The 27,680-nt window shown below is 41.6% G+C and overlaps 1 protein-coding gene across 9 annotated transcripts in view; it reads left to right on the top strand.

Annotated features, from left to right (window-relative positions):
* cdh23 (cadherin-related 23) overlaps nucleotides 1-27,680 on the top strand; it is a 186,107-nt gene that overhangs the window by 36,695 nt on the left and 121,732 nt on the right. For all 9 annotated transcript variants that reach the window (XM_044373469.1, XM_044373468.1, XM_044373471.1 and 6 more), the window contains 3 exons: nucleotides 21,650-21,792; nucleotides 22,088-22,135; nucleotides 22,525-22,617. In XM_044373469.1, coding sequence (XP_044229404.1) covers nucleotides 21,650-21,792; nucleotides 22,088-22,135; nucleotides 22,525-22,617 — 284 coding nt within the window. The remainder of the gene's footprint in view (nucleotides 1-21,649; nucleotides 21,793-22,087; nucleotides 22,136-22,524; nucleotides 22,618-27,680) is intronic.

Below are 27,680 nucleotides of genomic sequence, written 5' to 3'. Positions count from 1 at the left end.
TATATCAGTGAGCCCTCAACTAACATCAAAATATTTTGCCCCATTGCACCATTTTCAAAAACAAACTGTAATATTGAAAATATTGCATAAGCAAATGTGTACTAAGATTAGATTTGTTAAGTAAATGTGTATCTAGATTTGAAAACCATTATCACTGGGCTCAGACTAAGAATCCATCCCAATGCTTGCCACCAGGTAGGCGGCAGATGCTGGGCACTCACCTTTGAACTGCCCCGGTGGTGCTGCTCAGTGACCAACAGACTGGATTAGTATCTGGGCTGCCAGAGGGATTATGCCACTTTATTGGAGAGAATTCCGTAAACAAGTTAATTTGCATTAAGAGAAATCTTCAAGGTTGTGACTTATGCTCAATATTGGTTTGTCAACCAAAAACTAAATCAAAAATGCAATTAAGGGTCTTTATCCATCCATTCTTTCACATGTAAGTGTAAGAAAAGCAAACAGAAAACATTGAGGGGAGTAGGAAAATTGCTACGACCATAAACATTTAAGGATTCAGCTTCAAGGGGAAAAAATCAGAAAAAAGATCCGCACACTGTACTAGAAGTACTCAGCAATTTTAATTGAGCAACATTTCGATCTACCAGAGATCCTTGTCAGGCATTGTCAAATCTATTCAGCTTCAAGGGGCCTTGAAGTTGAAATGTCTCTATTCTTCCTCTAAATATTGTATTATGTTTTAATGTTTTATTTCATCAGGAAACATAGTTTAAAACATTCTGCATCAGTGTGAGGTCTTATTTTCTTTTTTGACATTTACAACATCTAAAATTACTTCACAGTCAGATTGTTTTGCAGAAGGCAGAAGACATCCAAGTATATTTTGCCAGTCCTTTGGTTCCACAGACCTAATAATCTAGAGCAGTTGCTCTCAATGTTTTTCACATGAAGGACCCCTAAACTGACACAAATTAGACCATGGACCCCCATTTGATAAGATTTTGTCCCAGGGTCCCCCATCTGATAAGATTTTTGCTTTTAGATGTTTTATTACAGAAAATATATGAAACCCATGACCAAAATAGTCGTATGTCACTTATGGATGGAATTACAGTGAAAATAAATCATTCCCCTTTTTTGCTAGGGACCCCCTGGAACCACCTCAAGGACCCCTGGGGGTTCCCGGACCCCACTTTGAGAACCACTGATCTAGACCAGAAACAGAAGCATAAAATGAGCAATAAAGAAAGATGAGCAGTGATAAAATAAAAGGGTAATCAGGGTATTGTCAGGCGAAAAAGAAGGGGGCAGTTCTTCTGTAAGTGGATTCAGTGTTTCTGGGATTTTGGCTGGTATCCAAGGCTGTCTCTACTTGCAGGATACGTGCTCTAGATATTTTTACTCGCTGACTGTGAGGGGGGGCAGCGCAGAAGTCTGTTTATGCTCCCACTTTCAGCCCTCATTTAGCCAAATTGGAATGCGATGTGTGTGTCCTCTCTGCATCTCTGGCAACCACCGTTATATCTGTCACTGTTTGTGAGTTTGAGTTGGCGGATGCGCTGTGTTCATGAGAGTGACTATGTCTCTATGTGTGTGTGTGTGTGTCTTAGTTTTATAAGTCCTATCTACCAGCTGCAGAAGTGAAGTATTCCTCCCTGTTAAGGTTTGAACCACCTGATCTCAGCAGGAGATGAGTCCCAACATGTCCGGGAGATATTCTTAATGACTGGTAGTTTTTCTCTCCATTTGAACAGTCCATGCCTACCTCACTTTAAAAAGGGGATGCACTTGATCTTCTTACTACCTGTGAGAGCTCTCTGCTGTCATTGAGCTGTTGCATTGACTCTCACAATGGCTTCCCAATAATGCCAGCAGACTGCCATCCATGAGGGACCTCTGTTTTGGTTTAGTCAATCATCCCTTATCTTTCCCCCGTGGTGCCTTGCTCCCCCCTTTCCTCCCCCAGGAAATAATGGGGTCCATGGTTCAGTGGTGTCTGCAAACACACCATCCATCATGACAGTGTGCTGCGCTATATTGTCTGCACTTTCCCAGCACGTGATGTGTTAGTGTTATTATGGACCATGCAAAACACTGCTAAATGCTAAGCTTCCCGCACATACCTTAACTAATTTTAATTTCATCACTTTTTCCTGATCTTGTTTTCTTTCACTCTCGCTTTTCTGTCTGCACTGCAGAAAATTTATTTTAACAATTAATTTTGCTCCATATCCATTCTTAAATTATATACAATTCTGGCAGTGTGTAAGACCGTTTTCCATATTTACAATGCTGCTTCACAAGTTTCAAGAATTTTCCAGACAAAATAGGCAGAACAAGTCAGGTCACTCAACTTCTATCAAGAAATTGACATAATTGACATTTTAACAACTTGATTTGTATTTGATTTATCCCAGTTTCAGATTTCTGTAGTTTGCTTGATTTAGGAAAAATAAAACAAGTGTCCAAATCAGAAATTATCAGCTAAATCCTGACTCACCTAAGCTACAGTAAACCCAGAGAAGGTAACACAATCAGGGGTGATTAGATTCTTTACTTTTTAATCCACTCAAACTTTAAGAGACATGTGAGAGTCATATGTCAATATGTGACCCCCATCGTTTTTATGCTCTATGCTTGAAAACTGTTTTTATGTTTGAACAGGTGAATTGTTTTGGTGTTTCTCATAGTTAACCTATTGAAGACAGTTTGGCCAATTTCTGTCCTTTCAGCCCTTCAACAGCTGAAAGGTGATGGCTGTAACAAAGATCTGGTTTGGCATGGGTTGTAGAAATGGACACTTATGACACTTAAGTGCTTATGTGCCTCTAATGTGTCACTTCTGGTGTGAATTACAGGTAAAACAAAAAAAAGGCAAGGCACATCTAGGCCCTCTCCTCCCTCTGCACATGCAACTGGCTGTCACAGTCAGTTCACTGTTAATAGTAGTCATATTTTAGGTGCTCATAGTCATTGTACAGCTGGTCCACCTTTAAAACAGTGCCTCGAAGTGGTGATATATCTCTGCTCAGCCTGGTGTTCTGTTTCACCTGCACAGTCAAACATCTTATGTAAGGCTCGTTTAGTATTTCCTCAGAGAAGCTATCTCAGACACTTCACACTGTAGCGATCTCTCTCTCCCTCTCCTTGGAAAAGACATACTTCTTCTGTGGTTTGGCCTATTCTATTCAAGTTTTTCTGTTATGACCAGACAGAGTGTGAGAATGCACAGAGACAGAGAAAAAGATGGGGAAAGTGTGTTGAATAGCTGGAGGCTATGTGTGTGATATTTCTCTGGGTTGTAAAAGTTAATTGAAATTGTCTGTGGGAATGTGTTGCGACACCAGGTTGAGCAGTGCTGCCAAGGCGCCCAGTACTGAGCTGACAGGCATCACAGTGATGGTGGCAGTGGTTAGATTACCTGACCAACCGGGGTTGGGCTCTCACACACTGATACACACGCACATCTTTAAGGCTCAGGATGAAACTTATATTCATGGCTCATATTAAATGTGTCTGTATCTGGATGTGATGTCCAGCATAGGCAAGACACTTAACTGTAAGTGATCTGGTTCAAAGTTTGTGTGTGCGTGTATGTGTGAGAGAGAAGGAGCAGGAGAGATCTAACATTTGGAATCATCAAAGAAAACAGCACAATATACTTTAATGGGGATACTTCTCATCCTGTTTTTCTTTCTTTTCATCATTCCAAATTATCAGCATCATCACAGAATTCAGTTTGTTTACACGTTTAAGTGTATTTACTCGGTTGTGTGTATTGTGTGTATTTGTGTATTGGACTCCTATCTGAAACGCCTCAGGTTTAAACCCAGTTTAATCCCAGCAATCCCAGCAATTCAAATGATCAAAGTATAAAGAAGGTGAACCTTCTGCCTGAGAAGTGTTTATTCAGTGTGTATCTCTGCATTTATGCACGATGCATTTTTTTCTCATTTGAAAAAATTAGTGATTTTCAAACACCACAACATTTATTTACTAGAAATGTAATACAATGTTTCTTATGTTGCCATTTTTTCCCCATTTTTCTTACATTTAATTCATTGTCTCAGGTTTTACTATTTGTTTACTTATGTGCGTGTGTTTATATGTGCGAGCGTTACTCCATTCTCCAGTACTGAGAGGTGCATTGCTGGGTGGCAGATCAGCTTCTTGCAGCTGCTTATCTGGCCCAGGTGGGTCACAGCTGATACCTGCCTGAGCCACGCAGAGCAGCTAACCTGGAAATTGATGTTTCACATCAGCGACCACCTCTCTTTGCTCCATTGCAGGGAAGCTGTAGGAGTGAGGAGGGGGAATGCATATGTGTGTGTGTGTGTTTGTGTATGCTGCTTGCATGTGTGTTTGTGTGACTGTATCTATTGTTTTTTTCTGTTTCTCTGTGCCCTTTTGAAGATGTACATGCATGCAGCAGTTCACTAACAAGACCTCACCATGTGTACAGTATACCAGAAATAGTTTATTTGGTTTGGTGGTTGGATGAGGGTCATGTATGGTGGGATGATTGAGGGTCCTAAAGAGGAATGAAGGGGGTCGAGTGTGAGAGGATGAATGGGGGTCATGATGCATCTGGAACATCGAGGAACCCACGGAGCGAGACTCAGGGTGGGGGCACATCTTGATGAGCTTTGGCTTCATCATCTCCCAAGGTTAGCTTCAAATGACAAGGTTAGAACAAGCTTTTCGGATGCCGTTGGGGTGACTGTGGATGTAGCTGTGATGAGCTTGAGATGGCCAAGAATTTGATGGTGTGGTCTCAGATTCCTCTCTGAACGCTTTGGATAGGTTCGAAAGGATTCAGATATGAATTTAGGTGGAAGAGACATACAGGGTGAGAGAGGCCATGCTGGTCAGTCTTGCTTTGTGTGAGATTAAATATGAGGGTGTCTTTAGAGTGGATGGAAATATCCGAGGGGTTTGTGTGCTGTGACAGGTCATAGTTGGAAGTGTATGAATGAACTCTGAGCATTGCAAAAACCAAAGAACGCTAGGAGAGACATTTATTCGAGGGATGGGTCGATGAAAGGGGATAGGTATCCTATGCGAAGGGTTTGGATGAAATGGATGAGGAGATCTGCTGGCAGGGGTAAGCGTTTTGGTGTGACTCAAAGTTCTGCTTTTCATAGGCCTTTGATCAGCATATTGGCATGGGGGTGAGAAATGGAAGGGGCTGGAGTTCTGGAAAGCAGTTTGATAAAGAAGTTAATCCTGTTGATGTACATCTGGTTGGAGGATGTTCTCATTTTGAGATCTGAATGTGTAAGTGTAAGTGATAGAGCCGGTTAACGATATGATGTCTATGGAAGTAAATGGTTGGCCATGTGAGGTACGAAAAGCTTAATGCTGCCCCACCCTGTGTAGTATGATGAGGGTTTTTGGAGCAAGACTTCTTATGACGGCTTCTTGTGATGCGGTAACCAGGTGGAGAAGCTGAGGGTTCAGATGAAGGTGGTGGCTGGATGTCTTGAGACTGGGTGATGTAGTTGTCATGGAAAGCGATTTATTTAATAAGTCATTTTATTATTTATTTATTTATTTAGTTTAGTTTAGTGCAGTAAATGTATTTATATCAGAGACCATGTACAAAATACATTAATCTCAAACAAAGAGATGATGAAAAGATGCTTTGTACCAGATTTAGCTACTAGCTAATTTCCATCTGTAGTCCCTGGGCAGGTGAACAGAAACAATAAAACACAGAGCAAAACCATCATCTCCACTACAAATGGACCAACAACCTATTGACAATCACGCAGGCATATGCACACACACACACACACACACACACACACACACACACACACACACACACACACACTTCATAGGAATAAATAAAAAGCAGAATACAAATATCAAAAGTTATAAAAACAAGTTATCAAAATGTCATATTAAAGCTGACAATACTGGTTACTTAAAATCAATTTTATTAATGGCTTTAAAAGAAAAAGCAGATTATGCAAAGGCAGAGGACACTACATTCTCCCCTTGAAGCAGACCTTGAAGCTCTTCTCATTTGCTCAGAGTGGAGCTGAGCAAACCTCTTCAATGGTGGAGGAGCAGCATTATGGTATATCTTATGCACTAAATGGACATCTGAATACAGAATCGAGTTGTCAAAGCTTAACATTTTATATTTAACAAGAACATCACAATGATGATACTGTTGTGATTTCCTGTCCAGAACTTTTGGGGCTTGTTTATTAAGTGATCTAATTGCTTTTAAGACTGTACAAGAAAATGGATGATCTGGTGGTCTGGATGGTTCTTGGGAGCTAATTTGAGGGTGCTTATTGTAATTGGTGCTTTGGGATACAGCAACATCATAAGCTGTGCTTGGTGGGCTTGTTAGGGCAACTGAACCTGACATAGGCACTACTGCAGGAGGAACAGGTTTCAAGGAAGAGGCAGCTCAAAACATTGCGACTTAAATAATTGAAGTTATTGCAAGCCATTCTGCTGGCCTTGTAGGGGACAGGTCTACCCCTTCTGTCAACGCCCTGGGGAACCGGGCTGTAAGTAAACGGCAGAATGTTGGCTGTTGGAGCAGTGGATGGGTTGGGAGTGATGGGAGGCAGGTGTGTGGCAGGGGAAAACTGTGAAAATATGGATGAGGTGAGTATGGCTGGAGTACAGTAGCCAAGCCAGAGTAGAGCAGTCTGCGAATACACGGCAGATAGGTGACCTGATTGAACAGATGGAAGCAGAGAATAACATGGTAGGTGTAAAAACCGGAGCCACCAAACCACAAGGCTAAATCCATGATGATGGACAAGCAGTTGTCAAGTTCTGTCCTGCGGTCAGGGAAGACTGAGGATAAAGTTAGGCTTAGAAAAACTTCTATCCGGAAGACTTTTTCATCTTAACTCTTGTTATTTTCTCTATGTTGTGTGTTGTATGTTTTTAACGCTGTAGCACTTTGGGGTTCACTGCGAATGAAAAGTGCAGTACAAATGAAATGCATCATTATTATTATTATTATTATCATTATTATTATTATATGACATCATGGTACAGAGAAAGGAGAAATCAAATTCAACTTGTGTGAGTTCTCTGGAACATGAAGATGAAGGGTGCCTGAGTTGGGCTGCACCTTGGGGGATTGGGAGCTCTCTGGGACCAATGATGTTGCGAGCGGGTGACTGAGCGAGGTCGATGAAAGTACCTGAAACAATTTGTCTGAGGGAAGGTGGAGCAGGAGAGGATCATGTAGCCGAAATGGGATGAGCGGAGGGAATGGAAGAAGCTAAGGATGAAATGCCACTGATAGGGTTAATGATGGTGAGAGCCAGAGGCCAGGCAGCAGGAGGTGCTGTAGGGAAGGAAGGTGCAGTGGGTTGTCGGGGAAGGATAGGAACGGAGACATGCCAGTAGGAAACGGAGTGGCTTGCTGATGGTATGAACTGTATGAATCGATATAAAGCAATTGCATTGAAAATGGTTCACTGTTTCGAAGCATTTGATACAGTCAAAATGGCAACATCTGCTGGGCAGCTATAGGTATTACACTTGCATTGCTGAATTAAGTTTTAAGTATAAATTATATATTAATAAATCAGATCACTTTGAAACAGAATTTATATCTCTGTTTTTAGGTATCGTGGCAGATTGAGAAGTACAGCGAGTACGAATGTGGCGTAACGAGGCGTCGTTTGGGGGGTCAAGTGATTTTTGGCGTGGTGAAGCGAAGCATCAAAACAGCTTGCTGAGATACTTTTTGAAAGTCGATACAAAGGTGTAGTCTGCGTAGTATGCATGTGGAGCGTCTGGATCCCGGCTGCAGCGTCTGAAGGAGTATCTTTTCTCCAAGGAGCAATGATGATAACGGCCTCCATGTGAATGATGCGGTGGTGAAGAAGGTATCTCGTTGGTACTGCTGAATCAAGAGTTATGGACAGTACTTTGCGGAAGAACATGGATCATGGAGCACAGGCGGGATGGCTGAGTGGCTGGCTGCAGGGATCAGGAGGCCACAATGGATTGATTGTCAAACAGGTCACTGTCTGAACTGTTGAGGACCACTTCGTTGTCCGTGGTTAAGGTAAGCGAGAAAAAACTATTGCAACTAGATAGTGGTATTTCTGAGAACGAACCAAACGAAGGTGAGGACTGAGACAAACAAGAGAGAAAGGGGTTAAGTACACCCAAATAGGTAGACACAGGTGATTGAATTGGGTGTGCTCTTGTGCTCTTGTTTCTGAACCTCAATTATAATAACTCCATTTAGTGTCATGACTCAAGTGCAAATTTATTGTTGCTTTTTGATTGTTACATAGGTCTCAATTCTTCAAAGAGTTTATTTATTTATTACTTGTTACTTATTTTTCCAATCACAGAGAAAATGTAAGAAGTTATCAAAAATGAAGGGAAAATGAAATATTATGAAAAACTCCTAATGGTCTTTGAAAATGAGAGGGTAACAGGTCTAATTAGAGATGATTTCAAAGCTAAAAAAATCTCTTACTGGAGTGTGCATAATATCATGAATAATACTTGGAAAATGATTTCCTGCTGAGAGAATGAATCTGTGTTTAGAGCACTTTAATCACCATATTCTGCACAACCTTGTTGCCAGCCGCTTCACATGCGACCCATTTACTAATTTGTACAAAACAAGACACACAAGACAAGCTGAATATGTTTTTCTTTTCCTTTAAATTAACAAGTGCAGAGATCTAACTTTTGGCAATAACAGAATGGTCTCTCTAAATATTAGTATGTTTTAGTTACAACAAAGCCCAATCATTTCCAGACCCTTTGAATTATTGTTCGGATGACATGCTGGATCAGCTTATATCAGGCACCTGCAGTATAATATCAACGTTGGTCGTCTGAGGCTGGTGTGCATTCTATGAAGAAAGGTTATCTCGTGCTAGTCTTGAAAGCTGACATTTGTTCTCATAAAGGCCAGCATGCTGGTGCCAGATAGGATTAATTGACAAGTGGGGTGCCTGCACTCTATGCGCCCCATTTATAGACCAGTCTGTGGCTCAAATCTGGTTGCTTTTGTTTAGTGGTATCTCCTTCTCTTTGTCCTCTCCACTGGTTGAGAATGATCCCACTCACTTATTTACTCTTTCTCACCATGGATACACTCTCATTATGCTCTCGGTATGTCGCCATTAGTGCAAGGTGATGTAACTGTGGCCTTTTCAGTGCAGATACATGTGTTGTCAGTTTGGCGTTTGCACTTGCTGTCTTTTGATACGTAAGTATGTGTCAGTCTTCTAAATCTGTGCATGTTAACAGTAGGCACAGTTATAGTCTGAGAAGGCGTGTATGTGTTGTTTGTGCATTCATATGTGTTTATGTGTGCAGTTTTGCACACTAGTGGGTTGGTGAGCTGGAGAGAGTGCTGTATAATTGAATTCTCTTATCTCACAGCAGAGAAGGTGTTTGACATTTAACAGGCCTCTTTAGAAGCAAAGATCATTTTTTAAAGAAATAGGGCAGACTTGTCTGTCATATCTGCCTTTCTCTCTCTCTCTCTCTCTCTGCCCAGTTCACATTTTTGTTCTTTGTCTCCTTTTCTCTCCTATTTGTTTTTCTGTGCAGTAGTTTGTCTCCGGTGAGAAGTTCCAGTTGCTAACAAATCCAAGGCATTTCTGCTGTCTGCCATTGTGTGTGTGAGATGATGTGTTTTGTTTTTTTTTAACTGTTCATCTTCCACTGTTTCCTGCATTCACGCATACATACACTCATACACTTACCATACATAATACCTAGTTACGTGTATTGTACTGCTCATTTCTAACCCAAACCTGTCATGGTTCTTTGCCGGTGCAGCTTGTCTGCTTAAGGAGCTGTTTTTTGGAGGGAGGAGAGAGTTTGTGTAGGACAGTGCAAGAGGGAGCGAGAGAGAGGGATGGAAAAATGAGTCCAAAACTGATCAAGCAGAGCATCTGTAATTGCCCAGCTCTCCTACTCACCTTCCCTGTTTTTTATGCTTCCCCCATCACTCTGTCCCTCTCTCCAGATTGACCAAGGAGGTCAATTGCCAATTTGCTGGTGCCAATGTCTTTGTCAGGAAACAATATTAATTTTGGCTAATTAGGACCTGAAGCTAATGAGCGCTACAGATAATGAGTTCATTTATAATCCATAAAACAAGTGTGGCGTGTTACGGGATGAAAAAAGCTGTAATGGCGGCAGCCGGACATCAGATTTAGGCACCAGTGTAGCAAACAATCTGGACACACACACACACACACACACACACACACACACACACACACACACACACACACTATTGACTCTGGCATGTCTGCATTGCAGTCTTCTGGTAGTTAGCTTCAGCACATTTTCAGCAGAGTTTTTCGGACAGTGACCACCCTACCCTTACTGCCTCTCTGTCTGTACTCTCTCTCTTTACCTCTCTCTATGGGTCTCCTTGTCTCTCTCTCTTCCTGCCATCACCTGTCTGTCTCATGAGGAAATAGTGAGTCACCTCTGATAACAGAAGAAAAAGACAAGTGATGAGAATGCAAAAGAAAGGGACAGAGATGGGATAAGGAATATCAAGAGAAGAAGGGAAGAGGGGAGAAAAGATGGGAGGTAGAAAAGGGAAGGTATGAGGAAAAAGGGAGAGGGAGAGGAATGTATTCAAGGAAAGAGGTAGGACGAAGGAATGGGGAGCTGGATGGAAGTGTGGATGTGAAAGTAAAATTGATACACATGGAGAGACGGGAATAGATATTGGCAAAGGGGGAGATGAGGGTGAGAGGGGCTTCATAGCAGATGGACATAACAGAGCGAGAGAGAGAGAGAGATGAGGAAGAGATGCACTGGAGTCTCTGTCCATACAGACAAAGTCCAGCTGGCTGTGGCCTGGCCCGGCCAGTCAGTCAGCTATACTGAGCTGAGGTGGACCAGACCAGGATCAGACATGGTAGTATGGCACGTAGCACAGTGCAGTTCTACAACTACTACACCATATGGACTGGTGAGAAAACACTTACAAGTATATTCCTGTGAACATCATTAAGCCTGCACGCCACAACTAAGTTATCTGTAAAATGGGAAGGCAAAAAAGCAGCAGCAAGGGCTTGACGCTGTTTATCTGCTTGAATCTTGTTGTTGGATTAGTGAACTTTGCCCCCCCCCCAAGGTAGCCAAGTCAATTTTCATGATAAAGCTGAATGTCAGTTGTCATTTACGTTTGCCATAGAAATTAGATTATACCAACCATTTGGTGTAGTATGTGTTTTTCATTTTCTGGTGTGAAGCTACATCTGTTACTTGAGAATTGGCTGTAGAAACAGTAGGGTTCTTCCTGTCAATTCAAATAAATCAAAAGTGGCCAGTGCTATTTTTCACTTGCCTAAAAAGTTCAAAAAATAAACCTAAGCACAACATCACAGGAACAAGTGATGCTTTAAGAACAACAGAGAGTTAGAGTTTATTTAAAAATGACTATTTGATAATGCAAAGTGAGAATATTCAAGGTGGTAAACTAAATGCTGCTTGCAGAGTTTGTTAAATTCAGTCCACCCTTCCACTAGTTTATAGGGACTGAAACCTCATCATATTTACATTGTTTTCAATATTACTAGAGAAAATAACCATGTCTTACCTCAATAAGTATAAGAAGACACGCATCATCAAGAAAGGGGGCCCTCCACACTCACACAGCTGTTTTTAGTTAGTCTGTTTGATTAGGCATAGCTATGCTGTGTGTTATGTGGGGTTACCAAACCCAAGATACCAATAAGAATGATAAAGGTATATAAGGTCCCACCTTAACAGTGCAGCAGGAGCGTGAGGGAGATATCAATCAAGCACAATCTGTGCACACCCACCCAGTTCTGGGGAGAGATCTAATCAGACAGAAGTGAAAACACCTGTGAGAGTATACTGTGGATGAGTGGGGCCTTTAACCCAAATGATCCAAAACACCAGTGGAACTGATGACAATAATAACGACTGTATTGAAGTCACTTGTGCCAGTACCAGGACCCTGATATTGCACATGCAGATTCACTGGGCACATAAACAGAAAATAGCTATTGCTTTTCATCCTGTGATGAGCCAAACTGTCCTCCATGAGGCAACGCTTTTATAACGTTGGGATCACTAATTCTACCTTTAAAGCACTTCCACATTGCTCTCAGCATTCAGCCACAGTGTCTGCCATTTGGTAGGCGAGTAGTTACATCAGACTGGCTTTGGAAGACCTGGGAGACAAACTTAATTGTTAGATTTTGATTGGCTATATTTTATCGGGGGTGTATTCAAAACACCCCCATTGTTTTCACAACATTGAACTCGCCCAACCTAATGGAGACTGCTCGGTCTAACTGTGCCCAACTTTTACTCAATGTTTACTCAACGTACTGAATGTTTACTGAATCAGCGTTTCTCCTGTAATAATATCAACGAACCCCCGCCAGACCAAAAGATGTTTTTTTAATGCCAAAACTAACGCTAAATATCGGTAACTCCGTTTAGGAATAGGGCAGTGCTTAGTATGTTTGCGTAGCGAGCGGGAAAGAGCGGCAGGAAAGTGACGGTGGATGCGAGCGGAGCAGAGGAAAAGGTTAGTGGTAAGTTCTCAGTCTGGCCATAAATGAACAGTACAGTGTAAAGTGTAACAGTTAATAAATGCTAAAAAAAAGTCACGTCTGTTGTTTCCCCAAGTGCTGGAAAAGTGAATGGGGTTAGCTCCAAAGTTAGCAACAATAGGTTAACCTAACCTGAAGAGGCAAAACAGAGAAATGTAAGTTCACTGTGCACTCGCATTCTGTCCCGTTACACACATACCGCCCCCCACCCCCATCGACTAATCGATTATGTACGATTTCAGTCGATTTTCTTTGGTTGACTACAGCTCTATCAACGAGGGTGACAAATTCTTCGATTGGGTGCTGCTGTTTTATCACTGAAAATGAAGTTGTACGGTAAATGCGGCCTTCCTGATGTTGAGTAGTGTGGCGAGCATATTATGAATTTTCAAAGCACATGTCTTTTGTGAGATTTGCAAGTTCTTAAATCTATAGTGCACATCCATGCACTATAGATTCATTGTCCAGGGGAAACCTCTGCTAATTCTCACAATCTTCACATGTTCATTATAGCTATGTTTGTCAAGAAAAGCAGCCCTTGTTTTCTGAGGCTATACTCCACTCTCTCCCAGCCAATGACAGCTAGGGCTGGAGGTCAAATCTGAGTTGCCACAGCCTCATTCTTGGCCCCGGTGCCTGCCATTCCCCAGCATCCCCATCCACTTCCACAGGGCTGACAGACACAACATCAGCTTTATATTTCAGTAACACATGGGCCAAATGATAAACATGTAAACGGGAGAGAAAAGGGGGAAAGGCCAAAAGGGAGAGGCTTTTGTTTCAGTGTGACTGTGTTTATGTGTATGTGGCCTCACAATAAAGGTGGCATGTTCCATTACGCGACCATGATTTAGCTCACTCTCGGGTAATAGTCAGCCCTGGTGAGGTCAGCAGAGGGCCAGGAGGAGAGAGGGAGAGTGGGCAGGGTGAAAAAGAATGGTAAATAACAGAATAAGAACAGAATTAAAAATTGAGGTGAGCAGCAAAACTGAATGAAAAGAGCAAGACAGAAAGACCGAAAACAAAAGGGAAAGGATTTGGCAGGCGTTACAAAATGCCAGTGCTGATGGACATGCTGGCATGTTGGCAGGTGTGGTGCAGTTTTGGGTGGATGCATGTGTGTTTGGGGCGGGTGTTTGCTTTTGTGACAACAACAGACCTCTAAACAGTGCGGTCTAGACCTGTTCTGTATGAAAAGTGCCCTGAGATAACTTCTGCTATGATTTGGTGCTATATAAATAAAACTGACTTGACTTGACTTGACTCAGCCGTCACTCCAGAACCCTCAGTAGCACACAGCCGACTGTCCACTCCTATCAATGCTGCCTGCGTCCCTCTGTCTGGCCTCCACAAGCAGGACGGAGTGTGACGAGAGGATGACAAAAACAAAAGGGAGAATTGCATGGAGAGTGGTGGAGTGGGGGAACAGCAAGACTGTGATGGGATGGAATAGAAAATAGCCAGAGCAAAGAGCTTTCCTGTGTGATCGCAGAGTGAACGGAGCTGTGTGTGAATTTGTAGTGACAGGTCTGCCTCTCCTCACCAATGCGTGGGATGACTGCCCACTAATGTCCTTCACTGTCCTCCGACTTTTGCAATGTGATTGGTTAGTCACAGCCTTGTCACTCAGTGTTTTCATCATTTCACCATTTGGGTGCATTAGAAAGCCGATCCTGGGCTGGACATCCAATCACATTCTTCATCCTCTCCTGTTCATTTTAGACTGAGCTGAATCGCTGCCAATGTATGATTAATGTGGACAGCGGCAACATCAAATATATTCTAATAACCAAATGCGCTAATGTGATTCATCCAACCCAAAATTTATACTGCAATATTGGCATTAGTGCCTAAAAGTCTCAAAAGTATGTGAGTTATTCAACTTTGTCTTTAAACTTTGCCTTTTACTAGTTTTTGATGACATTCATCGTTGTACAGCTTCTTAAAATTCCCTTGATGCCTCCTCTCTGCAAGCCTGGGAGAATAAAACAAAACCGACTGCAATCTTTGCTTTCTTCTTTTTTCACAAGGTTAATGCACAGGTACATAAACCATTGTTTTCAACATTTTACTCCTCCCATTCGAGCGTTTTAAGCTGTATCATAAGCCGTAGCCTAGTTTCTATTGAAGAGTGCCATGCCATCTGCACAGTACACACACTGCTCGCACCTTCACCCACTTTCACAAGAGGGTGGCTGGACAAAAGATGTGGTAGCCCCTTCGCTTTTTTTAGTTAAACAGTGAAACTTATCTTTTTTTGACAGTATAACTTATAATTTATACCAGATGACCTTCAGGAGATGTTTTATGCTCATGTACTTACATCTAGGTGTGCTAATCTTTGTTTTCCTTTATGTCTTTCACACACAATAAATGTGCATATGTTGTCTGAATATGTACAGTCTGGTAGCTTAAAAGCTGTGTACACACACGCATTTAGGATGTGTGGTTTGGAAGGTGTTCATGTCTCTCAGGAATGGCTAAGGGAAAGGCAGAGGGTATTCTCCTCTCATCCGTGACAGATTTAGTCATAAATCTGTTGGATTAATACACCAGCTCCCAAGGACTCTCATGGTGTGTGTTGTTGAAACACAGGAGTCACTTAAAGCCAGACTCTGGGCACTATTTGTCTTCGGCTCTGTTCGCCATCACGGTTATTGATGTCACACACACACACATGCGCTTTGTGCACACGCAAACACATACACACACACACACAAAGGAAAGAAGGGCAGTGAAAAATAGAGAAAGGGTAAATGAGAGGAAAATGAGATAGAATATGGTAAATGTCTTGTTTCAAAGGAGCTATTAAAATGTAAGGATTTCTCTGTGATAAATTAGCTTTTTTCTAGCAGACAAATATAAATTCCTTTGAAGAACTCCAGTTATAATTTGCACCTATTATTTAATAAGTAAATTGTACTCGTCTGCAGCGGTTGTGTTGATTTGAGAATGTTTTTTCATGGCACAAAGGCTTGCAAACATTATCAGTGGGCTTTTTCTTTCTTTCCATCTTTTTTTATTGCAAGCTTTCTAATTGACCTCCCTGGGGAAAAGCCTTTACTGTCACTCTCCATGCCTGACTTCATCCTACAGGCAAATAAACTATCTGCATGCACCCTCTTCTCTCCTATTAAAGATGCCCCCTGAACACATACACCTCTCTTTGTATGGAAATAGAGGTCCAAGCACTCAGTTTCTGGCCATCACACTATTGTCATTCCGAGTAGATCTGCTCGGTTTATTTCCATGTCAAGCTGGCTTCCCAGAAGGAACCTGGATCTCTAGACATTAACGCAGCACACAGCACTGATGGCAAAGAAAGTGGCGATTGGTAGATTTCAACTCATTTCCATTATATTTCCAATGAAAGAAAAGAAAGTTTAATTTATTGTGTGTTTGACTGGAGGTGAGGGTGCGAGTTAATGCAGGTGCCCCCAAGAGATCACTTAAAAGGATGAGCCTGAAATGGTGACTTAAAAACCCTGATGGAATCTGACTCGTAAATTACCCTCAAAGTGCTTATATGAGCCAGACTGACTGAAACAGCTGGGGTCTCACACTGGTTTGAGTGCAGTACTTCAATATAGTTCTACTGTTTTATGTATGACTTAAAGTTCACACCCACCTCAGTTTTTATCATTTAAAAGTTGAATACAGTGCTTTTATTTTTGCGTTTGCACAGTTAAGAAAAATTCTACTTTCCTATTTCTCATTTCAACAAAAGTATAATGGCATTTCTGCATGTGTGACCCATGTTCTCTCCCAGTTTATGACTGTATAGATCTTTCAGTGTGGCGATTCTAACATGCAGACACACACAGACCTTCTGCAAGACTGATGTGCAAGAAACAGACCTATTTTGTTATAATGGCACACAGTCGATTAGCAGTACGCTGTTTTGCCTGCTTCCTCTTTAGTTCTCTGCTTGTTATTTTAGGCCTGATGGATCCGATACTGAAAAGAGTACAGCATTATAGCTTAGAGTCACAGTCTCATAATCACAACTCATCTATGTGACAGATGTGAAGGCTTTCTATTACTGTTTCTCTCCACAGAGAGAGTTCAATTTCTCTTCACAATCCATAAAGTGACGAATGCTGCACTAAAAAGCAGGGAACAAAATACAGACACAGTACTGGATGAGCTCATGCTGCCAGTTAGTTGAAGACAGTATTTGCCTGTGTGAATTTGTGATGGGAGTGATTGATGTGAGGCATCGTGGCTTCGGCTTGGCGTTGCTGATGTGTTTGAAGGCTCTCTTTGTCAGTGGATAGACAGTGTGGTAACATGAGTGGCATCTCACTGACTCATCAGCCTACTGATTGCATGACTTCAACCCTGAGGCTCACTGGCCCTGCCTCAAGACAATCCATCAAGTATTTATAAGAAGCAGGTAAAGATCAAAATTCTCTCTGCCATGTCCTCCACAGTCAGTCATCTCTCCGCTTTGTCTTGAGGTGGCTTTTTTTTCTTTTGATTGCCGCTGCTTTGGTAGTCAGCGTACTGAACATTGCCCATATACCCATTAAGCTTCTGTGCACCATAAAATTCAAAGCTATAATTCTCAACCTGCCCGAAATTGCAGTCCTGACATTGCCCGTCCCACTGAATCAGCGCTCAGATGACCGAGAGGTCTAGAGATGTCACTGACATAATAAACAGGGCTTTGGCCTGTAGCCCCTTCTCTTTCTCAAGCCTGAGGCCCCAGGGCAGGACCCAGCCGAATCCCCGTCTAACACGCCCGATTCCTATTGATCCAGCAGGGATTGATGTCCTCCAGTGGCTGATTTAGCGCCCCCACTGGTCCCCTTGCCTTTCCTAAAAGGCTGGGCTGAGTAAAACATGAGGGTGCTGCTGTGTAGCAAGTCTTCTTACTTTCATCTCCCCCTCCTCATCACTTATAGTCTTCTGCCTCTCCAGGCCTTGTCATTTTGTATGTTTTATGGCAGTACGTTTTTCAGCCCTGTCACAGTAAAGCAACGATGCTTTGTCTTAATGCAGAAGTCCTACTCTAACTTTGGGAGAAGTGCTTATGGTAATGGAGTGCATCTATTACTTTCTTCAACAACCTCATGTGCTCTTTCCTCTTTCCCTGTTTTTTAAATGTACTCTCATTCTGTTATGCCTCTTTTATTGCGCACATGCTTCACACTTTTGCCTCACCAATTTCCCTCTCTCCACCTCTAACATTTTTAAACCTAAATGCTTCCAATATTTCTTTCAGGTATACCGTTAAGCCTTAAAGTTAAAGCATGTTGACAAAACCACATACAGTATGTACCAAAGGGTCTGCAATATAAAACTGTGCATGTATTTCAGTGTCCCACTCACACTGCCCTCATAGTGTGAGTCATGTAGGCTTTGTTTCACATTCGTACTAACTCACAGGAGGAACCACGTATCTCCAAATCTACCAGGTCAGATGAAGTATGCAAGTGGTGTGGTTTGGTCCCCGAAAGCTTAATGTGCTTACCTTGGTTTGTTGTCGTTTGCTCTGCTTCATTCTGGTTTGACCTTACTGTATGAACACAGAAGCAAAAGTAGGGATTCAATATTTAAGTTTGCAGAGAGAATAAGAGGTTCGGGGGACAATAAGAGAGAGAAAGGTGAGCTAGAGAGATGGCTCTTCCAGCCCATCGCTCTTGTCATGGGAGCAGTGTTGCAGAGTGGAGGAGAAGGGGAGGGGCACTGTTAATGTGCACTGTATCATTCATAACAGTAATACTGGCATCACTTGCTGCTAAATAGCATCATTTGTCAGGGGAAAGGGCTTGGTGCCACCGTGTTACAGATAAGCACTAGAAGGATACTCTAAACACACACACGATGTATTACTATACCTGCGAGGAAGGTTTGCACACAGTGCTGTTTGGTACAGTAGTGTCCTAACCCAAACCTTGACCCTTACTGCTCTGTGCCTACATCTTAATTCTAATCCTAAATCTTTTAGTGTCAAACTCTGCACATATGTCATTCTACACAGTGAAGTAACAATAACTAAAACACATTTTTGAGTGGAGGATGACTTTAACCAAACCTAATCCTTATTTAATTGTAAACTTAAACTAAGCCTCAACCCTAAAGTAGCCTGAATAAGAAGCAACAAAATGTTGTATTTTCTCTAGCTGCAATGATTAGTCAATTAATTGATTGAAAAAAAAATCTGCAACTATTTTGATAGTCAAATAATGGTTTCAACCAAAAATATCAAACATTTACTGGTACCAGCTTGTCAAATATGAAGATGTTTTCCTTTGCCATCATAGTAAACTGATTATCTTTGGGCTTTGGACTGTTGGTCGGTCAAAACAAGACGTGTAAAGTGTCACCTTGGACTCCAGTGAGTGAGTGAGTTTTTTTTTTACTATTTTCTACTATTTGTCTTTTTCTACCTCAGCAAATGTTTCCACTGTGTCATTCAAGAAAACACAGATTTATTGTTGTTGCTGACAGTAATGTCAAAGTTGTTCCATTTCTCAGACATTTCTATTTTTGAGGCCAAAGTAAAATCTCCTGATCCCTAATTTGTTCTTTACTGGATCACATACATTTTTCTCTGTTAACCCAACCTGTGAAACCCAGCCTGATTGGACCTGAGAAAATTAAGAGGAATTTGAGTAAATTCATACATGATGTGCAGTACCAAATCTGTATCAGAAAGCAAAGGCACTGTGCTTCAGCAGACATGGACATATTCTAGCAGTCCAGCGATGTGAGCACCCCATACTGTGTACTTAATCTTAATCTGAGCAGAAAATCCAACCAATATAGTTAATGGGTCGCTCTTAGTTCACCTCTCTGTTCCAAAGTAGGAGTTAATCTTCCATAAGACAGTGGCTCTCATACATAGTCTTAGTCTCAAATGACCATTTGTTATTCTTCACTCGAGTGTGTCTACCCACATGAAGCAGACAATTCCTCCTCAGTTGAGAGGGCCGGAAGGAGAAGGAGAAAAAAAATCTGTTATTATTGATGACTATGAGGTAAAATGCTTAATTTGCACCGTCTTCGACCAAATTATAACTCATATTGAAAGCCGCTGAATTTGCATAAATCTCATTAGATGCAATGAGAGGGGTTCATAAATCGTTATATTAATTAGTCATTTTTGCCACCCTTTCATAGGAAAATGGGGTGTATTAATAAAACGAGAGGGGTGTGTGATTGTGAAGCCTAATTGGTCGTTGTGTTAAGCAGTTTGGTGTGCGAGTGACAGGCTTGATTTAGTTCAGCTTCACCTCTATCGTCTGACTGAGTACCTGCAGGGAGGGAGAGAGGATGAGTGTATGTATATATGTGTACATGCGCTCATTGAATGCATATATAATCTTTGTATTTACTCTCCACTCCATGTTCCCCTCTTGAATATTTATTACTATGCTCCCAACATGCATTGCGTAAGGTCAGCTTCGGAGAGACACAAACAAACATACAGACAAACAAATATGTAAATTCACATCGAGATGTCACAAGGGTTTTGAATGTGTGTGTGTGTGTCACTTTCACCTCTGAAATCTAGACTTTCCATGTTTTCTGACCTTTTGATAATGGGAGGAAAGTGGAGCAACTTTAGCAAACCCACACAAAAAAATGGAGAGAACACACATTGGAGGGACCAGAGCTGAGACTTAAACCCAGAAACCTCAAACCCGTCTTGCTGTGAGGTGACAGCAAACCACTGAGATATATTATCACACTGTATTAAGTTTTGTTAAGTACAATTTTGGACTTCAGTGGGGAAAGGCTTGTTACTGAGATTACGGTTTATAGCGAGAATCAATGGAACAAGAAAGAAAGGGGGTATCAGTAACAGAATTGCGTTGGTGTTGGGAGGAAAGTGAAGGTTCTTAGCAGTGAGTCTCCTAAAACTTTTTGAGCTCATCCCTACAGGACTATAGTTCAGCACCATGGACAGCGTCTAATTTTTAATCTTTGTTTCTTCCTTTATGGAAATAAATGACTAAATGTAAAACTACAAGAATGTCTGTCTCTTTTTGATTGTGCAACTGAGGGTCAGGGTTTAGAGACAAATGCAGGTCAAAAGAATGACCTCAGAACAACAGTTTATCTAAACTTGGACGTACCTGTAAATGTGTGTCTACATTTCAGCTGTGTGTGTGTTGTGTGTGAATATGAATGGAAAGAGAAAATAATACATTTTCTATGTGTGACTGATAACAGCATACCCTCCCCTTCGGCCCATTACAATGCCCTGCCCAAGTAGTTTTACCCTGGCTAGTAATGAGCCTTGTCCCTCCAGGTCATGGGGTCTTGATGTTGTCGTCCATGCCTCCCCTACTAACCTCAGCCTTGCCTTCCTTGACACATCTGTCCAACATGGTGGATTAGTCGGGCTGATGGATCCCCACCTCTGGGTTTGATTAGCCAGCCTGTCTGAACCCTAGTGTCTGTGATGAATGAGGCCTGAGAACCAATGCAACTCCAATTAAAACCCTTTGTTCCTCTACCCTTACACATGCTAATGTGTTTGTATGTGTTGTGTGTGTGTGTTTCTTTATCCTTAACATGAAAATGCAGCTTGGTGTTTGCATATCACTTTAATTCTTTTTGCTGGAACATTTCCTCCTTTATGTTGTAGCTGTGATCTATCTCTCTTTTGGTTTGCTTTGCATTATCTGCATTTAATACTACAGATTACATTCATGAAAAGTAACTCACAAGATAAAATATGCATTGGAACTGTGTAATTAAATGAGCCTTCAAATGGTTCAAAATTAAAGCTTAAATGTCAATACCAACATCATGCTCTGCTAAGATTTTTTCTTTACTATGAGTCAAGTTGTTCCTTATTTGTTAGTATTTAGTGGGTACCTGACCTTTAAAAGAGAAGACATTCCTGGTCAATTGTGGGAAGCTAAATTAAACTAACTCCAGTGTCAACTATTGCCAGAAACAATCCAACAGTGATACTCAGACATCATAATCTCAATGCTATTTTATCCTGTACATATGCCTCAAATGCAATGAAATGTTTTTTATATGGGTGACATATCCTTTTATGTGTGTTGCTTTTTATATGACCCATTACAAGGTCACATAACCAATAAAAAAACTTGTTAGCCACCTTGACCTTTGACTCTGTCTGGCAGGTTCATCAGTGGCCCAGCTAAAGGCGGTTGATCCTGAGGGAGAGCCCCTCATATATGGCGTTTCAGGAGAGGAGGCAATGAGGTATTTTTCAGTGAACAAAGACAATGGCGTGGTGTGGCTTCGACAGCAGCTCGACCGTGAGGTAAGATCAACACACACACCAAAAACTGTGCACACGCTTGCACATTACCAAAGCAAATGCACTATATACAAAAAAAAAGACACTCAGGACAATTTTGAAAATAGGAGATGGAATGCAAATTATGGAATGATGAAAGAGTAGTGAAAAGCACAATACCTGTCAGTGGGGAGAGATGAAGAAGAAAGGGTTTTGAGTTCAGAGCAGCATTTCTATCTAGTTATGCCTTTCTGCAAAGCTCTTTTGCACTACACATTCATGCAAAGTATGTGCTGACACGTGTCTCTGTCTCTACCAGACCAAATCAGAGATGCAGGTCGAATTCTACGTGAGTGACATTCAAGAGGTAAGAGACAGATTTGCACTGTGATCACAGTTATGACACATGCTGACACCTGGATGTAGTCTGACCACACGTCATATAGAGGCCTTCTCTCTCAATCCATCTCTCTTTCAGTCTCGCGCTTTCACTCTCACCCTTTTTTCTCTCTTTCTCACATGAAATCATTCTGACACCTGTCTCACTCAACACAGTTTAGTTACTGAAACATACTGACGTTCAACCTACTCTCCCCCGCGGGTAATCTATCACACACTTGTCCTGTTTTCCTTCACTCTAAATCTTGGCTTGGTAGTGCTAATACACATTTTCAGTAACTACAGTACTCTGTCAAGTAAGTGTGCAGGTGTGGAGGTGGCTTTGGAAGAGATTTACCAAAGTGTTTGCTCCCTCAGGTGGTCAAAGACACAGTAAACATCCAGATTGGAGACGTGAACGATAATGCACCAATCTTCCATGGGCAGCCTTACACAGTCCACATCCCAGAGGTAAGACTGAGTATAACTGCTTTAAAGGTAGCAGTAAAATAACCAATGTAGAAATCACAGGTTGTGATGTTAACAGGCCCAAACTTTCCCTGCGGACAGTTTAAATAAAATGAGAATTCATCATGTGTAGAACAATTACAATATAATTTCTTATATGAACATAAAAACAATGCCGGTGGAGAAATTATGTGACAAGTCACAAAAGAGCATTTTCCTCACATGAAAGCAAAGGTTTGCTCCTGGAATTTAAGACAAGGTACTGTAAGAAAATATGTATGAAATATACCTGAATGGTATGACAGTTTTAACAGTAGTAATGCATGGTGGCCAGATCCAACTTATTGTGATCATCAACTGTTCAAAGTGCTTTTCTGTCTCTGCTGTCCTGGAAATAGCTACATTTTTCTGCACCTGTGATCTACTCACGATTTTGGGGAGTTCTCGTCTAGCTCATGTTTAGAGAATGTGCACAGCCTCCGTTATAGGAAAAAAAACACCCTCTGCAGTGGAGACCTCAATCTCTTTTCTCCTCTCAGTTTCTCTAGCTTCTCTGTCCTCTCTCTGAATCTGCTACCTCCCTCCTCAGCTCTCACTTCTCTCCATCTTTCTCTCTCCTCTTTGCCCTCTCCCTCATCTAATCCTTGATATGAAGTAATTGCCAGAGTGGAGTGGAGGACTTCAAACAGGGGCTGAAATCCACACATACACACAAGCAGACACACACACACACACACACATACACATATCTTATTGTGTTTATATTGAGCACATACCCCTTTCTGAGTCTTCACCAAATCTTCAAAGCCACTGGCTTTTTCTCTCTCCAATCCATAAAGTCAGGCAAATAAATGGGAGAAAGAAGGACTGTTTAGACTAGGCTGTTTAGACCACCCACTAGGGAAGGTTCTCTCAGGCCAATGCAGCCACTGCTCAGTTGTGTGGGACTCACTTATAGTCCACATACAGACTTTCCAAGCTCTGCAAACAATAGGCTTCAGTTTAGCCTCTGAAAAGCTATTAAACAGAGCTGTGTTTGACCCTCATTCGCTCACATATTGTTAGTTCCCCTGCATCACTCAGTGAATTACTGCTTATGTCAGTCCTGCCCTCCTAGTGCTTACAAAATTTTAAGCATTTTTATTTTAGGCAATGGCACGTGGTAATAGATGAGGTTGCTTAAAACACTAGTGCAACAGTGGCTCTAATTCACCAGCATTTACTTACTCTTGGAAAGAGCTGAAGCCTGTAACAATAACATAACATTCCAAATAAAATATGCAAAACAGGTGTATTTGAGCACAGTGTGAGACTAATGCAGGTGGAATGTGTTTGTGTGATCACAAATCTCAGTGAATTTATTAGTGTGTTTGATAAATGAGACACAGAAAATTGATTCATATTTCTATGACTGTGTGTGTTGCAATAACAATGCAGCACTTAGTCCAATCTGTAGACAGAGAGCTCCAAGACTTTCACCTCTTCCACCTAAAGCCTGTGAGAGTTTTTGGAGCTGTGTTCACTTTTTTCATTGTACCGTGTTTCTCCTTTCTCTATCCTTTTCTCCACCTTATCTTGTTTCCCCACAACTTTCGTTCCCTGCATTTTTATGGCCTCATTACCTCCATGACCCTAACCGACCTCTGGCGGGCGAAGCAAACATGCAGCGACATCACTCCATCTTGCTGTCACTCACTGGACATGCCACAGTAACTAAAGGTTAGATTACCAGCGCTACAAGACAGTCCTGTTGAATTTTAGTACACAGAAAAAGATGGGAAAGGGTGATAGATAGATGACAGAGTAGTAAAAGTGAAAGAGCAGTGATGACAGAAAGTCAAAGGATTCAAATGATGAGATTTAACTCAAGCAAAGTGTGACAAGACACAAAACAGATTGATAGAAGCCAGAAGAAAACAAGACAAAGTGCTCAAGGGTTATTGAAACAGAAGAATGGTTAGGGAAGGAGGTTTATTGGGGTGGGCCTGACGCAGCTCAGCAGTGAGCAGATGAAGCAATGTGAGTGGCAAGGTGAGCGGTGCAGTAGGGAGAGTGAGGGAGAGAGTGTGTAAATGTCGTTTTAATTTGTAGAGCCATAAAGAGGGTGAAGGGGAGCAGGTGGGCTGCTAGCATTCCCTCTGTCAGTGCTAATGAGCTGGCCAGATTTACAGCATCCACACACTCAGGCAGCCAGCAGCAGAGACTGGATACAAAGAGCGACGACTATCACCAGAAATAATGTTTTGATACAACAGCAGATGGGCCACAACCCAAATCCATTATTGGTTGAGATGATGGAGTGAGACTACAACATACTGAGAAGTGTTTTTCACATTCCCTAAGCACGACAGGTAGCCCACGATATAGCAAGCCCTGTATTGACAAACTCAAAATGTTTTGCCAAGTGTGCAGGCTGTAATCTAAAGCGTTACCTGTGCATCTGTGGTGTACAGCGCTGCAGTCTGAGCAGCTCTGGGACCATTCATGGCTTTAAGAGCAACTCCCCCAAAAACACTCACATACCAGCCCCAAGCTGCGTGACCCTCACACTCCCCCACTGGGAGTCGGTCTTTCAGTCAGTGCTCTGTGATAATATCAAATGCCAACACTAACAACTTCTCTAACTGTGCCAAGTGTGTGTTTGATACCATGCCCCTGACCACAAACACAGTTTTCTGTTGTTCTTTTAGTCACTTGTGGTCTTTTGCTTCTCCTCTCTCTTTCTCTGCGGTATTTTCTGCCTCAAATGCCTGTTTCTCATGCTCTCATGCTGCTTTGTACAAAACAGATTTTAATTGCATTATTGGATCATACACACTCACCTTGCTCGCATTTATGATCATGTTTCGATATGATCGATCCATAGTTCCCCATGACCTTAGCAAGGTATGTTTGTTAAAGTTTTGTGTTATTTTGGTCGAGCCACTCTACTTATAGCATTACAGAAATTACATTTCATCTCTCTTTCGTCCTCTCGCCAAAACTCACATTCATCCCTACCTAGATACGCAGTGCAGTGGAATCCTGCCTTCGATAGCAGTAATGATGCACAGAAGATTGTATAGCCGAACACAGACCAGTGCTGTAATGCGACACATAGATGGATTAAATGTATTGGTAAACAGGCAGACAGGAAAGAGGCTTCAAGTGATAGATATCCAAACTTTATCTGTTTACTGTCTCTCAGGTATGTCAGGCAAGTGAGCAAATCCCTCCTCAGCCTCTATTTTCTATCAGCCATATCTCAATGTCCCCCTCTAACCTACAGTAAGCTCTGATGAACTACGGCTGATCTTATAGAACAGGGCTGCCCAAGGTGGAACCCCCTTAGGTGGAAGTCAGACATCTAACCATTCAGTCTGGTCTAACATATAAAGGTTTCTGTTTGGTTTGTTAGGGAAGGGAAGGTCTTGTTCAACAGAAGCATAATAAGGAATCCTCATCAGAATGTTTTTTGTTCCTAAAACAATGGTAATTAACTTTTGTTTAATTAAATGACTGTTCACCATATTAAAATTTGGCTCTCAGCCCTTGTTTTATTATTTTTTTTGAATGGTCGGTTGGACTGTGTGTTTGGGAAGCATGTGTATTGGAGCACCTCAGATGCTCAAAGGCACCATGATGGCAGTTTTGTAGAAGAGAGGAATTCATACCAGCATCGTTTCAGCCCCCAACTTTTGGCTACTACTGCCTCCAAACAATTTTGAGTTAAACAGCATAACAGAATTTCACGCACTAAACACACAGACACACACACACAAATGCACTCGTATTTTAGATAATATTGGCAGAGGGTGTTTGAGAGCTCCTATTATGCCTGTGAATGAGCTGTTTAGTGTTGATGTGGGCTCTGGCAGCAAAACAGAGGCACCTGCTATTTGATGTGCCCTCTGTCGCTGTCAGGTAGAACATAGATGAATCTGTTATATTCCTTTCTTCTTTGCTTTTGTTGGACTCTGAAAGCTGAAAATCCAATCTTTGATTGCCTTCTGCCCCGTTTGTAGCAGGTTACAGCATCCAAAAGTAATTTGTTTACCAGGTTTTAGACAAATATCTCAGCTCTAAAGCAGCACCTACACAGTACAGTATAAGTATGACTAATATCTTTGCAGTTGCAACATTCTCTGGGAACCTCATAGACACGTTTTATTTGTAGCGGAATACATATATTTTGAAATAACTTGTCATAAGATATTTGTGATTAAACTTTAGCATCCACATTCACATATAATGCACACAAACCAACCAACACAAACACCGTCTTTATGAAACAACACACACTCATACAAACACACACATGCTGCCTCCTAGAAGTTGGATTTAGCCCATAATGATTTCAGTATCATCTCTCCCGGTCTCTCCTGTAGTGTAATTGAATCTAGTGGTTACTGAGCTGAGTGGTGGCTGGTTGACAGGCACAGGCCTCAAAGAGAATTCTGCCTGACACTAAGACCTTGAGCCCCATAGGGATGGATGGAGGGATTTAGGGAGAAAGAGAGAAAAAATGGATAAAGTGAGAAGGTTAAATGGGAAGCAGTCAATATTTTACTCACCTCAGGCTCTATTTTTAACTTTCTCCTACATATATTTGGTGCTTTGGACAAAATTCCAAGCTAACTTTATGGTTTCTCAAAAAAAAAACCCAACTATCCTTATTGAAGAATTAGCTGCAGACATTTTCTTCAGATTTATGTGCATAAACTTTATACATGATGAATAATGAAATACATTTAAGTCTTGAAGCAGTAAATTGTTGGTTTGAATGTTAAATATTCTTTTGCTTATTTATTTATTTTTTTAGATCTTTCTCCATCTGTCTGTGTGATTATGTCTGGCAGCGCTGATTAAAACATAGCACATGATCATCCTCTCCACAAACTATTCTAACTCCTACACTAACTCCTCCATTTTCTATCCAATGCAGATACAGTACATATGGCCAATTTAACTACAGACTCAGACTCTTTAACCATCTGTTTGCTCACATATTTCATGTAGAAATAGTTCCCTAATTTCTGTTTTCGGGTTTGGTTTTGTGTGTGGGGAGTGCGTGCGAGTGTGTGTTT

The sequence above is a fragment of the Thunnus albacares genome, chromosome 14 (assembly GCF_914725855.1).
Source record: "Thunnus albacares chromosome 14, fThuAlb1.1, whole genome shotgun sequence".
NCBI lineage: Eukaryota > Metazoa > Chordata > Actinopteri > Scombriformes > Scombridae > Thunnus > Thunnus albacares.
The sequence above is the reverse complement of the archived record's forward strand: the minus strand, read 5'-3'. Positions and strand labels throughout refer to the sequence as shown.